A 14,694-nucleotide genomic window follows, 5' to 3' on the forward strand; every position below is an offset into this window, starting at 1 on the left:
GCCAAACTGCTGGAAAGTCACAGCGCCTGCTGTGGCTGTAGAGACCAAAAATGGGAGAGACATGTTTTGTTGCAGCTGGGGCAGAGGAAGGCGTCCGGTTGTGCTGCTGCAGGTGCACCACGGCATTTCTTCTCTGCGCGCTCCTCTCAGCAGTCGGTCCTCCTCGGGTCACTGCTGTGGATACACAACCTGACTGTCTCCAGGCGTCTGCAAGGGATTTAGACAGGCGGGGTTGAGGTTGCCAGCCTTTATGTCTCATTTGTAATGCAGAGTTGGTCTGCCAGGGGTTCCTGAAGACAGCTCCACATACAGCATGTCTATAGGAATCCTGTCATCTTCCATGCTGTGTACATGACCAAGCCAGCATAGATGTCGCTGAGACAGGACTGTGAACATGCTGGGGATGTGGACTTGGGAGAGCACATCTTTGTTTGAGACTCTGTCCTGCCATGTGGTGCCCAAAATCTTCCTGACGCTGTACATTGAAGCGGCGCTCCTGGTGGTTGTAAGTTGCCCACAACTCACTTCCATAATGTTGTGCTATCTGTCTGTCTTCCACCTTTGTCTCCAACAATCTCAGGCTAGTGCATTTGGTTTTCCTCCTTCATCATTTTAGCCTCAAAACAACCCTGTGAGGTAGGTTAGGCTGAGAGGCAGTAACTGCCTCCCCTCAAATCAGTCAGTGAGCTTCATATGTCTAAGTAGGGATTTCAAGCCTGGACTCCCAGGTCCTGGTCAGATGCTCTAACCACTACACAACATGACTAGATGAGCCATTGGCTTGATCCAGCAGGGATCGTTTTATGTTCTTAATAATTACAAGAAGGTTAATAGACAAGAAGGTATTTGTTTCATGAATTATCCCCAGATTTAGTTTATGGGAGGAAGGCCCATAGAATTCAAGTGGGCTGACTTCTAAACAGACATGCACAGGAATGCAGTGTCACTGCGTATTCTTGTAAATACCACTCCATGCTGTTTTGTTTCTCTTTAAAACCAATGGGGAAATAATTAAAATATATAAAATAAAATAATTAAAAAGCAAACAGGCAGAGAAGGGAAGGGAAGGGAAGCACCCGCTAAAGTAGAAGAATCACTAATCACCAGCTAACTGTAAAAAAAGTTTTTTCTTTAACTGTCTGCTTAAACCTAGAATTGTTTCCAGCAGACATCTAAGTTAATATTGAGGATGTTTGCTGAATCTCTGTCAGAGACCATTCCACAAGACTGAGCTGATGAAAATGAAGGCTCGGTTTATATACTGCACATATATCATGTGCACATCTAAAAGATTTTTAATCACTTACATAAGATCAGTAACAAACAAGACAGTCCCTGCCCACAGGCTTATAATAGAAAAGACACAATGCAGAAGGAAAAAGGGATGGGGAGGGCACAGAAAAAGAAGCAAATTCATCACACTGTCTTATGCAGGTTTATTGGTAACAATTGGTATTATTGGTATTATTGTCAGGGGAGGTAATAACATTAAAAAAAAAATTATTTCTAAATATCAGGCTATTGTTTGTTCCACATTATAACATTTTCACTTAAAGCTAAAAACTAACCAAGAATTCCAAACAGTAGCATTATCTCACAGGGGGCATTTAGACATTGTTGTCCTCATTAATACATAAAATAACTTTTTGCCACATAGTTGAAAATTAATATTTGTTTTGGTATAACTTAATATTTGGATTAATTCTTCAGCTGCAGCTACGGAGCTATGGAGACCACAAATCCTCATTTAATCCATCTATATACTGTTGCATGCCATCCCAATCTCCGAGCGGTGCAAAATTTTCAGGGGTTCCAGGCGTCTACCCAGGGTTCCGTTTTCGTGGAATGGTGGGATGGCGGAGACCGTGGTGTCTTTCTGATATATGGTTTATTTACACATATATACGAGCTAAGCCTACAATGGAGGGTTCACAGCATTAGCCCCCAAGAGGATCTTGCTTCTCCCATAGTCACACAGCTTTTGATTCAACCATAAATCAGGCATGTTTCTGTCCCCAGCTACCCAAGCCTACAGCCTTGCTTTAGGCTCTCACACACAACACCCATTTTGCCTCTGGCACAGAGCCACCCATACTTTAGGAACCATTGTGGCCCTTGGCTGGCTAATTCAGCAATTGAATCCCTGCTGGATCCATGAATTTGAAGAGACTCAGGCAAAAAGCCTACCCCCCACAAAAAAACTCACAGCCATACTTTCCATTTTCTTGCAATAACCATCCCATCCCGGCAGCTAACAGTGAACGTGGGCTCAACCCTTTCTCCAAACCGTTTTCATTTGCCCAGCAGACAGTGGTCTGGGACGACAGGAAATATGCAAAGCCACTAGTTCCTCATCACTGAATTTTGCGCCCTGGGCAAGTATAACCACTTGCAACACCCCCAATTGCTAACTCCAGTTTTCCAAAACAAAGTATTGTAGGAAAGCACAACACTTGAAACTGCAAAGTTCATTGCAAGAATAAAGAACGCAACGACGTTTGATTCCCTTTCTCAAAATACGTCTTGGCACACGAATCCTTTGCAATAATGTGAATCTATAGAAAACAGTGCCCCGCAAAAGTCAGTGCTGCACCTTTCTGTGGTCTGCGCCCCAGGCGGCTGATAGCATCCGCCTTAGGCAAGCAAACGCGCCACCAAAAAACCCCCCAAAAGAGCTCACATCCCAGGCAGGGATTGATGCGCATGCAGAGTCTGGCGTTTCCACGTGGGGCAGACAAGGGCGTTGTGCAAAGGAGGAAGCCGAAGAAAGCCAAACCCCGGCAGGGAGGCTCCTATCCAGCCTCTGCTTTCCTTAACCCGGAAGGGGAGGTTCTCACGTGCGCCTCTGCATCCCCTCCTTCCACGTGCGTCTTTTTGCTGCGCTGCCTCCAGCATGGCCGGGGATGGCAGCGGTAGCGGCAGCCCCGGCGATGAAGCTCTCGCCGCGGCCCCCATCTCCCACCCGGGCCGGCTCCTGGGCCAGAACCGGCAGTTTTTGGATTTCTTCTGGGACATCGCCAAGCCCCAGCAGGAGACGCGCTTGAAGGCGACGGAGGATCTGCTGCGCTACTTGCGAGAGAACCAGAAAGTAAGAGAGACGGTGGAAAGTTAATATAAGCTTTTTGCAAACGCCGCGCTTCTCCCTCTGGGTTAAAAGGGCGGCTGGTAATGATAATGATAATAAAATATATGCCAGCCATCTAACTGGGTTTCCGCAGCCACTCAGGGAGGCTTCCAAGGAATTAAAACATCAAACACAGTATAACATCAAACATTAAAAATACAAAACATTAAAAATATTAAAGCCGCGTCTCTCCCCCTCTCACCTACCCCCCAAAGTATGTGTTTGGAAGTATTGATATTATATACAGTATTGTTTAAGTTCCAGCCATAGGAGTCCCTTTGAAATGGATTTTGTCCTGCCGATTTCAGTAGGTCTTCTCTGACTATGGCTCAGTACAGCCGATTGTTTTTAAATTTTATTTTAATAGCAAAAAGGATATCTAAAGTTTTATAGCACCTGGACAAATAAAGACAGTCCCTACCTTCAGGTTTGCAGTGTTAACAGGCAAGATACAAAAGGAAAAGGACTAGGGAGGGAGGAGGAAATGGATGGGACCAGGTTGGTCTCTCTCTCTCTTCCCATGGTGAGACACTGGGTGCAGCTGCCCAGTGGGTCTTCTGGCCAAAAGCAGTCCCAATATAATGATGTCATCACATTAACTTTTCTGTAGCATTCTCACATTCTGCATTTGGTGAAATTCACCTTTGGGTGTTTGTGGACAGAAGTTTTCAGGGAAGTGCAGTCACCAAAGTCGGCCCTGCAAGTTTCTTTCCCTGAAAAACCGGCTGCTTTGCAGGGGGTTGGATCCTTGGGGCGCCTTCCAACGCTACGGTTCTTTGATTCTATGTACAAAGCCCCACAAAACCTATTAGTAGCAGCTTTGCACACCTATTTCATTAGGGAAAGTGGCTTATACATTTTATAATAAATAATTTGCTGCATGCAAACTGGAAAAAAACACCTTACTGTGTTTTCAGTTGATTTTATCATGTTATGTCTGTGAGAAACATATAGTTAGCAAGCCTATACAGAGAGGGACATTTGATGCTGGGATTGCACTTTAAACATGCTCAGAGGTGGTTTTCCCCTCTATTGTTTCCAGGTATTTGAACAAGGGAGCTGTGGATTAGAAAGAAGCAGGCCCTGGAACTGAATGGATGATACTGGGGGTGACAAAGGGCATGCTTAGGAAGAAGGCTGATGGGGTTGGCCTACTTTGGAAGGTTGTTGTTAGGATTATGAATGTGGCTGTGGCATTTAAGAGGTTTTAGGTAAACTGATTCTTTTAAAAAAAAAACTTTGATCACCGTAAAAGCCGCTCTGAATTAAGCAGAACAATATTTTTTTCACAGAAGCTATTTTAAAGGAAAATAAACATTACTGTATTTGGGTTTGTGGGGTAGTCAAAACGCCCACCTGAACTTCTGAATATATTTTTTTAGGACGATGAGCAACTGAAATACAGCTTGAAGCGCCTGATGGATGGATTGGGAGCAACACGCGAAGCGGCCCGTCCAGGTTTCAGTTTGGCTTTGGCTCAGGTTAGTGTTCCTCAGTGGAGTCCATTTGGGTTTTCTTGCTTTTAAGGTTTTTTAAAAAAGCAAACTTTAAAATAATTCCTTCCATAGAAGTTTTTTTTTTAAAAAAAAACAGCAACAACTATAAATTCGAAAGTAACATGCAGCCCTCCTGATGTTGTTGGACTACAACTCTCATCAGCCACAGCCAAAGGTTAGGAGTGATGGGGGTTGAAGTCCCATCGGCATCCTGTTGCCTCTCTTCTCTCCGATTCACACAGGTGTTCCCTTCTTTTTCTCTCCCCCCAGGTATTGCAGGTTTTTGAGGAGATCTCCCTCCTCACTGTCCTGGACCAGATAAAAGAAAAATACGACCTCGGCAGAGTGAAGAAGGTAAGGAGATGGAGTGGGCTTTGAGTTTACATTTCATGGTTGCCGTGGACAGCAGGATTTTGTTAAGGGGAGCTCTGCAGGTCCGCCGTGTTAATTAAAATATTACAGTATTTTAATATATTTTTTAGGGAGCCGCCCAGAGTGGCTGGGGAAGCCCAGCCAGATGGGCGGGGTATAAATAATAAATTATGATTTTATTATTATTATTATTAATCTGGTGATCCAATCAGCATCAGTCCACAAGGGCCAAATCCTGACCATTTGGGGGTTTGATTTTGTTCTGCGGGATTTGGCAGGGTTACTGATGTCGATTGGATCGCCAGCATAGCAACCTGCTCCGAACAAGCTCTGAGAGAGAGAATGTGCCACAGCCAAGTTTCACCCAGAGTGAGTTATGCATGTGACCATAAGGAGGTTTGTGGGTTGCTGGTGCCCAATGGGAGTGCCTGTTTAAAGTGGTGCATTGAAAGAGCCAGTTTGGCGTAATGTGTAGAGTGTTGGACTACGGCCTGGAAGACCAGGGTTCGAATCCCCACTCGGCCATGAAGCTCACTGGGCGACCCTGGGCCAGTCGCCATCTCTTAGCCTGACCTACCTCACAGGGTTGTTGTGAGGGTGAAATGCAGATGAAAAGAACCACGTACACCACTTTGAGATATTTGGAAGATAAAGGTGGTATGGAAATATATCAAATAAATAAATAATTTGTCAGCATCAAATACGGGTAATGAAACAGGCTTTTTTTTTTAAAGCTAACTGCAGTTGACCTAAACCGTGATCCTCTGTGCCAGCAAAATGGGACAACGTGTTTAATATAGAAGCAGAAGCGAAAGCTTCTGAGATCTTGCTGGTCACACTAGAGGACAAAAGGGGATGTCACAGCAAACTGGTTTGTTGTAATGCGTGATCATGGCTGTCTGGCTGGGGAAAGGGGGGGGGGAGAAGCCTCTGAAAATGGGGTGAGGGGTAATCCTCATTGTCTGAGACAGCTAGGAACGTATCACGACCCATAGTTTGAGAAGCACCGGGTAAAAGCTGGTTATTCATTTATTCAGGCCATTTGAACCCTGCTCTTTTGTAAAAAAAATGCTTCCATGTTAGCTTGCATGCAGTCAGATAACAAAGCAGGCTTGCCATCTGAAACAACATGACACACAAGGGAAGATGGCAGGGAGGGAAGAGGAAAAAAGCAAACTCAGGATGACCATCCGGCATGGAAACAGTTCAGTAGTAGAAGGTCTTTCAGCAGAGTTGGGGGAATGGACCCTGCTCCCCACATCTCCCAAGATACTTCCCATGTCCCCCAAAACAGTATTTGGGGTCATTTGGGGGGGGCCCTATTCGGTCAGCGGTGGGAAGGGTTTTTTTGTGGTTGAGGGCTGCATATCCATATTGAAATGTTTTTGGGGGAAGATGGGGACCCATTCAAGTGGTGAGTGTTGCTAGTGATTGCAAGTTTACTCGCTGTAAAGAGTTGCTCGCGAGATTCCACAGCCTTGCCTAGATTGTCTTTCTATGTTGGTTCCCTGTTTTGTTTCAGAAACTTTTCCGAAATGCTCTGTTTGGGAACTTTTTCGGCGTTCTGGCTCTGTTCCAGTCCGGGCGTCTTCCAAAGGTAACGCTAGATGCAAATGTTTCAGGTCTGCATGCCCCTGGTGCAAACCCTGTGACGTGATGTTGATAATAATAATAATAATAATATGCTGAATTCTCTGATGTGCATAAATTATGCTGATAGAATCAGCTCTGCTGAGTCTTCTGCTGAATGGGAGGCCCTGCAGATCACTTCTACCAGTCGCTGGAAACCCCAAATCACCCCCACCTTTTCCAGGGTTGTTCACATATGCTTTCAAGCCTCGCTTGGAATCCATATGGACTAGAAACTTGAAAGAGCTCCTGTGCCTCATAATGGAACACATGACGCTCCAGTGTTCTGAGCTGATTCTTTGGCACATCTGAAACACCTGCTCTGCCTGGCAGCTGGTGGTAGAGTGAGGAGTGTTTTTCAAACATCAGCTGTTAGATCCTTTAAAAACTGGCTGGGCAATTTTTTCCTGTTAAGTTTTTCCCTCTGGGGTAACCTCTCAGGGAGGACTAAGACTATTCCTTGCTGAAACCCTCAAAAGCTTCTGGAAGTCACTGCCAACAATGTTGGGGTAGATGGACCAGTTCCTCAAATACATGCTTTCTCTCTTGCGTTCCCTGGGTCCTCTCCATCCCTGTAGACTCACCCACTCTTACCTAAATTCCTTAGGATTCAAAAGCTCTCCTTGGCTGCGTCCAGCTTCTCCAGAGCCTTTCGGATCACCACGCCCACCTCAAAGACCTTCCTAGGAAGACATTGGCTGACATCGTTTCCGAGGTAGGGAGATGTGGGGTGTTGTTGCAAAAAAAGGGAGCCTCTTAAATATATAGTTGCGTAGCTTCTTCTGCAAGACTGGCTTGCCAGCACTGACCCGTCCCCATTAGACCGCTGATGCTAATTATATTGCCTTTCCAGGACACAGGGAAATATTCCAGAGCTACAATTCTCTTTGAGTGGTTCAACAGTCAATCCCTCTTCACAGGGAATTCTGGGAGGGGAATATGGTTCTCCTAGCAACTCTTCAGCACTTCAGTTCCCAGAATGCTTTACAGGGGAGCCATGTTTAAAGTGTGCTTTAAATGTTTGGTGTGACTGTGGCCTCAGTTGGATGCCACCCATACAGTGGTACCTCGGGTTACATATGCTTCAGGTTACATACGCTTCAGGTTACAGACTCCGCTAACCCAGAAATAGTGCTTCAGGTTAAGTACTTTGCTTCAGGATGAGAACAGAAATCGTGCTCCGGCGGTGCAGCAACAGTGGGAGGCCCCATTAGCTAAAGTGGTGCTTCAGGTTAAGAACAGTTTCAGGTTAAGAATGGACCTCCAGAACAAATTAAGTACTTAATCCAAGGTACCACTGTAATTGTCACGTAGGCCAGGATGTCTGGCGCCTGAGTGAGTTCCACAGAAGTGAATGCTGATGTATCGCCAAGCAAACAAGTATGATGTCCAAAAAGTCCAACGATGGGGCTGGGAAGGATGGATAGACTTGACTGTGGGTGGCTTTATAAAATGGAGGACAAGGCAGGTACAGAAAGAGATGGGCTTGTCCTGGGTGCAGAGGCGGTTGAGTAGCCACTGAAGGGGCCTAGGGAGTTGGATGGTCCAAGCGATGGAGGAGGTGAATACCTTTTTAAAAAAAATAAAATAATTATTAGATTTTCCACGATTATAACAAAAACCACAGAGCAGAATGGTGCACAAAAAAAGAAAAATAAGAAAAATACATCAATGAACGAAAGAAGAAAAAAGGAACAATAAACAATTAGCAACAAACTTAATTCTTTACAAATCCAACCTTTTAAACATCTTGGTTGACTTCCTCTAGTCCCTCCCTTCTGAGTTTCCTTGTAGTTAAAAGTAACAGCTTTCCAATATCATTATTAAAGTAAAACAATTTCCAATTATAGTCCATCTTAGAGGAGGTGAATACCTTTGGCACAGGAGTCTTGCCTAGAGGTGGGAGGTTTGAGATGTAAAAAAGGGGAATCTATCATGGACATCCAAACCCAGGGAGTTGTTCGCTTTTGTTTTTGCCGGGGGCTCAGATTCCGGAGGCTGTGTTTGAAGAGGTCCTTTTCAGCTTCTTGGAAGATGACCTCACCTCGGCCTTCAGCAGTCCAGGGCAGCTTTACCTCCTGCTGGTGGGCATCCAGAAGTTCCCTAGGGTTCTCCGGCCAGAAAAACTGAAGGCCCTCTTGGGCACGGCTGCCGTCATCACGGCAGAAAACATTCCCAGGTATGTTGACCAGGAACGAATGCAGGACGCTTGCATCGCTTTACAGTTCTTTTGAAATTGAAATACTGAAGTTGAAATTGAAATACTTTATTGTCACTTGTACAACTAGTATACAGTGAGATTACACAAGCACCCTCACTCAGCTCTCTTAGTCTTAATTCCCCTTGTTTACTGACGCACACCCACCAAACCCCAAAGTCAGTTGCCCTGTTGTTATCTTTTCATTCAGCAGCCCACAGATAGAAGCTGTTCTTTACCCTGTTGGTGCAATTCATCATGCTTCTATATCTTCTGCCTGAGGGTAGGAGATCAAGAAAGTGCCGGACAGGGTGTGAATCATCCCTGAGAATTTTCCTCACTCTTCTGAGGCAACGTTCATCCGCTATTTCATCCAGCGGATTCACGGAACAGCCCAGAATATCTTACAGTGAAGGAAGGAAAAGGAGGATTCTGGGATCTAAGATTCTTCGGGGTGTTGTTCAGTGGTATATCCCCCACTCTCTGCATGCAGAAGGTCCCCAGTCCAGTCTTCAGCATCTCCGACGAGGGCAGGCAAAGGCGCCCAGTCAACACCCTGGGGAGCTGCTGCCAGTCTGACTAGGCCGTACTGAGCTATATGGGTCAACAGCCTGCTCTAGCCTAAGGAAGCTTTGTATGCCCCTAGGCTTTGCCTCCACACAACGGAAGGCAGTTTTAAATTTAATTTTATTTTTTAAAAATCGTTTTGCTCTTCCTTGCAGGCTGCTGGAGGTTTTGAAAATGGCGGCCAAGTCTGAGAAAAAGGACAGAAGTCTTCCTACTGTCGGACTGGACTTGATGAAAGTGGCTCTGAAGGAAGGCACCTTTGAGCTCTTCTGGAAAGAAGCCGTCGAGAACGGTCTGCTGAAGGACAACGTTGGGCCTTGCAGGTTGGCTGGGGAAGTTTTGGCTTGTCTGTCACACGCAACATTCACACCACATGTTTTGAAGCACTATGATACCACTTTGCAACAGCTGTGGTCCCCCCCCCCCCGAATTCTGGGATCTGTAGTTTGTTGAGGGTCCTGAGAGTGGTTAGAAGACTCCCTTTCCCCTCAGAGAGCTACGGTTTCTAGAATGTTTTAGCAATCAGTCCCTCTTCACAAAGAACTCTGGGACTTGTAGCTCAGTGAGGGAAACAGGGGGTCCACAGCTCCCATAATTCTTTGGGGGAAGCCATGACTGTCAAAAGTGGTATTGCAGTGCTTTAAATGTATCATGTGAACATGGCCCCAGTCTCTCCTTGCAGTTCTTTCTCCCATTTTTCTAAATCCCAGTGGTTTTCGAACTGTGCTCCGGAAGGCTGTCAAATTCTTCGCGAGTTTAGCAGGCCATTCTCAATTCATGAAATCAGTAAAGGCAGGCCCCTTGAAAGCTAGAAAGCTGCTTTCACACATTATTTCTTATCCTGTGTGTCTTATTCTTCCTCAGTTACATGTGCTACCGGTTGCTGGGCAGCTCTCTCCCGCTCCTGTCGACTAGCCAGCTAAGGATGGTTCTCCGAGGGGAAGTCATGCGTCATTACGGGACCCATGTTGTGTCCACCCAGGTAGGGGAATGGCAACAATATCCCTTCCCCAGTATGGTAGCCCCCATAGTTTACTGGAAAACGACTCACAGCATCTCTGCTGATCTTGCTCTCTGGGACAGATGTAGTCCAAAATGCCTGGAGGCCACTAGGATGGCGAAGGCTGGTCTACCCTGATCAGCAGTGTCTCTCCAGGATTCTAGACAGCAGACGTTCCCAGCCCTCCCTGGAGACACCAGGGATTGCTTGCCAAGCAGGCGTCCTGCTGCTCAGCCACAGCCCTTCTCCTGCCTGTGTTTTTCAGATGCATGACAGATTCAAGTTTGCCCCAGAGATGGAAGCCTACGTCGACTCATTCTTGGAGGGATGCAGTGACCCGGCCAAGCAGCTGGCGGTGATGGTTGGCTTCTCCACGCTCACCAACCAAGGCTACCCGGTGGTGCCTAGTTTCTGGAAAGTGTTGAGGCACCTGCTCCCTGGGGCGTTGCTGAAGTACACAGCCTGGCTCAAGAACATGTTCCTCAACCCGGATTTGGACGCCTGCGTGGATTTCGCTACCAGGCGGCAGCAGCAGAACGAGAAGAAGACGGATGTGTGAGTGGCAGCTGGGGGAAAGGCGGAGGCACCTCCGGCCGAATAGGAAGCAGCCAGTGGGAGAGCCAGTGTGGGGTAGTGGTTAAGAGTAGTAGACTCGTAATCTGGTGAACCGAGTTCGCGTCTCCGCTCCTCCACATGCAGCTGCTGGGTGACCTTGGGCTAGTCACACTTCTCTGAAGTCTCTCAGCCCCACTCACCTCACAGAGTGTTTGTTGTGGGGGAGGAAGGGAAAGGAGAATGTTAGCCACTTTGAGACTCCTTCGGGTAGTGATAAAGCGGGGTATCAAATCCAAACTCTTCTTCTTATGGTGCTTCAGTCCACTGCATGGAGGACAGATAAAAGAAAAGAAAGTCCTTCAGGCGGAGCTTAGTTAAACTGTGGAACTCCCTTCCACAGGAGGCTGCCACCAAGCTAGCTGGCCTTAAAAGAGGCTTAGACAGATTCATGGAGGAGAGGGCTATCCTTGGCTACTAGCCATGATGGCTGTGCTCTGCCTCCGCAGTTGCAGGCAGCAGTGCTTCTGAATACCAGTTGCTGGAAACCACAGGAGGGGAAGAGGGTTCTTGTGTTCGAATCCTTCTTGTGGGTTTCCTATAGGCATCTTACTGGACACAGTGAGAACAGGATGCTGGACTAGATGGGTCACTGGCCTGATCCACAGAGCTTTTCTTCTGCTCTTCTCTCTCCCAGTCAGGAGAGTTGCCAGGGATTGAACCTGGAACCTTCTGCACTCAAAGCAGATGCTCTACCACCGAGATTCTACCCTTCCCCCAGTTTTTCACACACACATGAAGCTTCTGTTGGTATTAGTGAGGCTTTGCCACTGGATTCTCCTCAGATGTTAATTTCTGTGAGGTTTCTTGGCTGGGGCGGGCCCATTTGTACTTTCCACCAAGGCACCGTGAAGTCTTTAGGCTGGCCAAAGCTCCCTATAGCTTAGTCGGTTAGAGCCTGAGACTCTTAATCTCAGGGTCGTGGGTTTGAGCCCCACATTGGGCAAAAGTTTCCTACTTTGCAGGGGGTGGGACTAGATGACTCTTGGGGTCCCTTCTGGCTCTACAGTTCTATGATTCCCACCTATATTAGGGATAGTGGTCAATTCATTTGGTCAACTGTTGCCACAGGAACATAGGACGCTGGGTGTTGTTGTTTTTTAACCAAAACCACATTCCCACCATTTTAAGCAGCCAGGACTTTCCCCAAAGGATTCTGGGTGCTAGGAGTTGTTACAAAACCCCTGTTCCCCTCAGAAAGCTACAATTCCCATAGCGCCCTGTGAAGGGGGATTGATTGTTAAACTGCTCTGGGTATCTTAGCTCTCTGAGAGGAACAGGAGTCTCCTCTTAACTCTAAGCACCCTAAACAAATGAAAGTACCCAGAATTCTTTTAGTACCATGGCGCTTTAAATGAATGGTGCGAAAGTGGCCAAAGGGGGTGGGGGTCCCTGGCCCCACCTGGCAATGCTGGAGGTGTCTCATAACACTAAATGATGGCTTAGCATGACATCTGAACTGGCCTGCTGTCCGCCATCTTTTTACTCCAATAAGATGGTACGGCAAGGGTCTGCTTTAGTGGCTCATTACTTCTGATTGCTCTCTGTCGATGCAGGGAAATGACCCAGCACTGTGTGACGCGCCTGAGGAAATGGATCATAGCTCGGCTGGTTGGCCTAGTTGAGAACCCGCAGATCAAGAAGGGAGAAGAGTTTGTGACTGATGTGACCAGGTAGGAGGGACAAGATGGTTGACAGCGGCTTGCGCTGCCCCCTTGCCGAGGGAAGGGTTTGTTGTTCACTCGTGACAGGCCGAATACTCTAAACCAAAGAGCTGTACTGCTCACAACCTTTGTATGACCTTAGGTCACAATCTGCACTATTCCTATAAAGCAGTGTTGTGCCACTTTAAACAGGGCTTCCCCCTAAGGAGCCTCTGTTTACCCTCACAGGGCTACAGTTCCTAGAGTGATTTAACAGTCATTCCCTCTTCCTCCAAACCTTCCTCAAAAGTGCAGGTTTCTGTGATATCTTCAATCCTCTCACTGGAATGAAGACCAAAGACACATATTTGAATAAAAGTACATATTCTTCCCTTTCCCAGACCTGTTTCCATTTTCCTCCCCACCCCATATCAGAAGTTTGGCTTGTAAGGTTCTCGGGACGGGAGCTGGTCCTCTAGTACTTGATAGTGCAGTGTGTATGTTGATATTGCCAAGATAGAAGCTTAAGATCCTGCAAGACACGCTTGGCATTTACGTTACTGGGTGGTTGCCACAATGCAAGCTAGATCTAGCTGAGATGTGACCAGCGCTTATTTTCTAGAAAAATAGATGCTGCTACTCACTATGAAGTTGTTGCAGTAAGTGCCACACTTTTTAACAACAAAAAAGAGGTGCCGGTACTGTGTACCCTTGAGTAAAGGTACAAAGGTAAAGGACCCCTGGATGGTTGAGTCCAGTCAAAGGCGACTATGGGGTGTGGTGCTCATCTCGCTTTCAGGCTGAGGGAGCCGGTGTTTGTTCACAGACAGCTTTCTGGGTCATGTGGCCAGCATGACTAAACCGCTTCTGGCACAATGAGTGCCAGAGCGTACAGAAACACTGTTTACCTTCCCATCGCAGTGGTACCTATTTATCTACTTGCACTAGTGTGCTTTTGAACTGCTAGGTTGGCAGAAGACCCTTGAGTACCCCCCTGAAAAAAAGCACTGGATGTAACAACCTGCCCCCCATCTATATTTATTTGTCACAAACATGAGGACTGGAAACTTCTTTCCAGGTGAAAGTGGGTATTCTTGGCTTTCTAACTGAAGTGTCTCTAGAGTTGCAAATCATTTGGGAACGCCGCTTTGTTTCAGCAGCCTGTATTAAGAAGTCACTGTTGTCTTCTGCCAGGTTCTGCTTCTTTCATGCTTTTTTCAAGACCAAGAAACTGACCCCTGAGATAACGGAGACGAAAACCACACCATCGGTGCCCCTGAACGAGGCATCCCGCACAGCAGCCGCAAACTCGTTTTTCAGGTATTCCCTTTGCTGCCTTGCTAGTTTTGAGCTCTGAAACCGTACGTGACTCACAACCCCAGCACCTCAAGGACTGCCTCTCCCCATATGAATCAACCCGGACCTTGCAATCATCATTCCTTGAGGCATTTCTCCATGTGCCCTCTCCTTGAGAGGCCCAGAAGGTGGCAGCACGAGAAGGGGTCTTTTCTGTGGTGGCTCCCTGCTTGTGGAATGTTCTCCCCAGGGAGGCTCGTCTGTCAGCACCATTCTACATCTTTAGGCATTAGGCAAAAACATTTTATTTTCCTCCAGGCCTTTGGCTCTCAGTTACCTGTGGCCTCGTTGAGTAGGTGGGATGTTTTAAGGTAAAGGTAAAGGTACCCCTGCTCGTACGGGCCAGTCTTGACAGACTCTAGGGTTGTGCGCTCATCTCACTCTAGAGGCTGGGAGCCAGCGCTGTCCGCAGACACTTCTGGGTCACGTGGCCAGTGTGACAAGCTGCATCTGGCGAGCCAGCGCAGCACACGGAACGCCGTTTACCTTCCCGCTGGTAAGCGGTCCCTATTTATCTACTTGCACCCGGGGGTGCTTTCGAACTGCTAGGTTGGCAGGCGCTGGGACCGAACGACGGGAGCGCACCCCGCCGTGGGGATTCGAACCGCCGACCATGCGATCGGCAAGTCCTAGGCGCTGAGGTTTTACCCACAGCGCCACCCGCGTCCCAGGTGGGATGTTTTAATCCACCCTTTAAA

General features: G+C 47.2%; 1 protein-coding gene across 1 annotated transcript in view; it reads left to right on the plus strand.

Moving 5' to 3' along the window:
• Positions 1-2,842: 2,842 nt before the first annotated feature.
• The window catches only part of MYBBP1A (MYB binding protein 1a), a 56,827-nt gene continuing 44,975 nt past the window's right edge, over positions 2,843-14,694 (plus strand). Inside the window, exons 1-11 of the mRNA XM_079955415.1 lie at positions 2,843-3,088; positions 4,507-4,605; positions 4,891-4,974; positions 6,515-6,589; positions 7,229-7,336; positions 8,610-8,800; positions 9,541-9,708; positions 10,250-10,367; positions 10,651-10,940; positions 12,554-12,670; positions 13,835-13,960. Coding sequence (XP_079811541.1) covers positions 2,894-3,088; positions 4,507-4,605; positions 4,891-4,974; positions 6,515-6,589; positions 7,229-7,336; positions 8,610-8,800; positions 9,541-9,708; positions 10,250-10,367; positions 10,651-10,940; positions 12,554-12,670; positions 13,835-13,960 — 1,571 coding nt within the window. The 5' untranslated portion in view covers positions 2,843-2,893. The remainder of the gene's footprint in view (positions 3,089-4,506; positions 4,606-4,890; positions 4,975-6,514; positions 6,590-7,228; positions 7,337-8,609; positions 8,801-9,540; positions 9,709-10,249; positions 10,368-10,650; positions 10,941-12,553; positions 12,671-13,834; positions 13,961-14,694) is intronic.

Source organism: Podarcis cretensis (genome assembly GCF_951804945.1).
Source record: "Podarcis cretensis genome assembly, chromosome: 15".
NCBI classification, from domain to species: domain Eukaryota; kingdom Metazoa; phylum Chordata; class Lepidosauria; order Squamata; family Lacertidae; genus Podarcis; species Podarcis cretensis.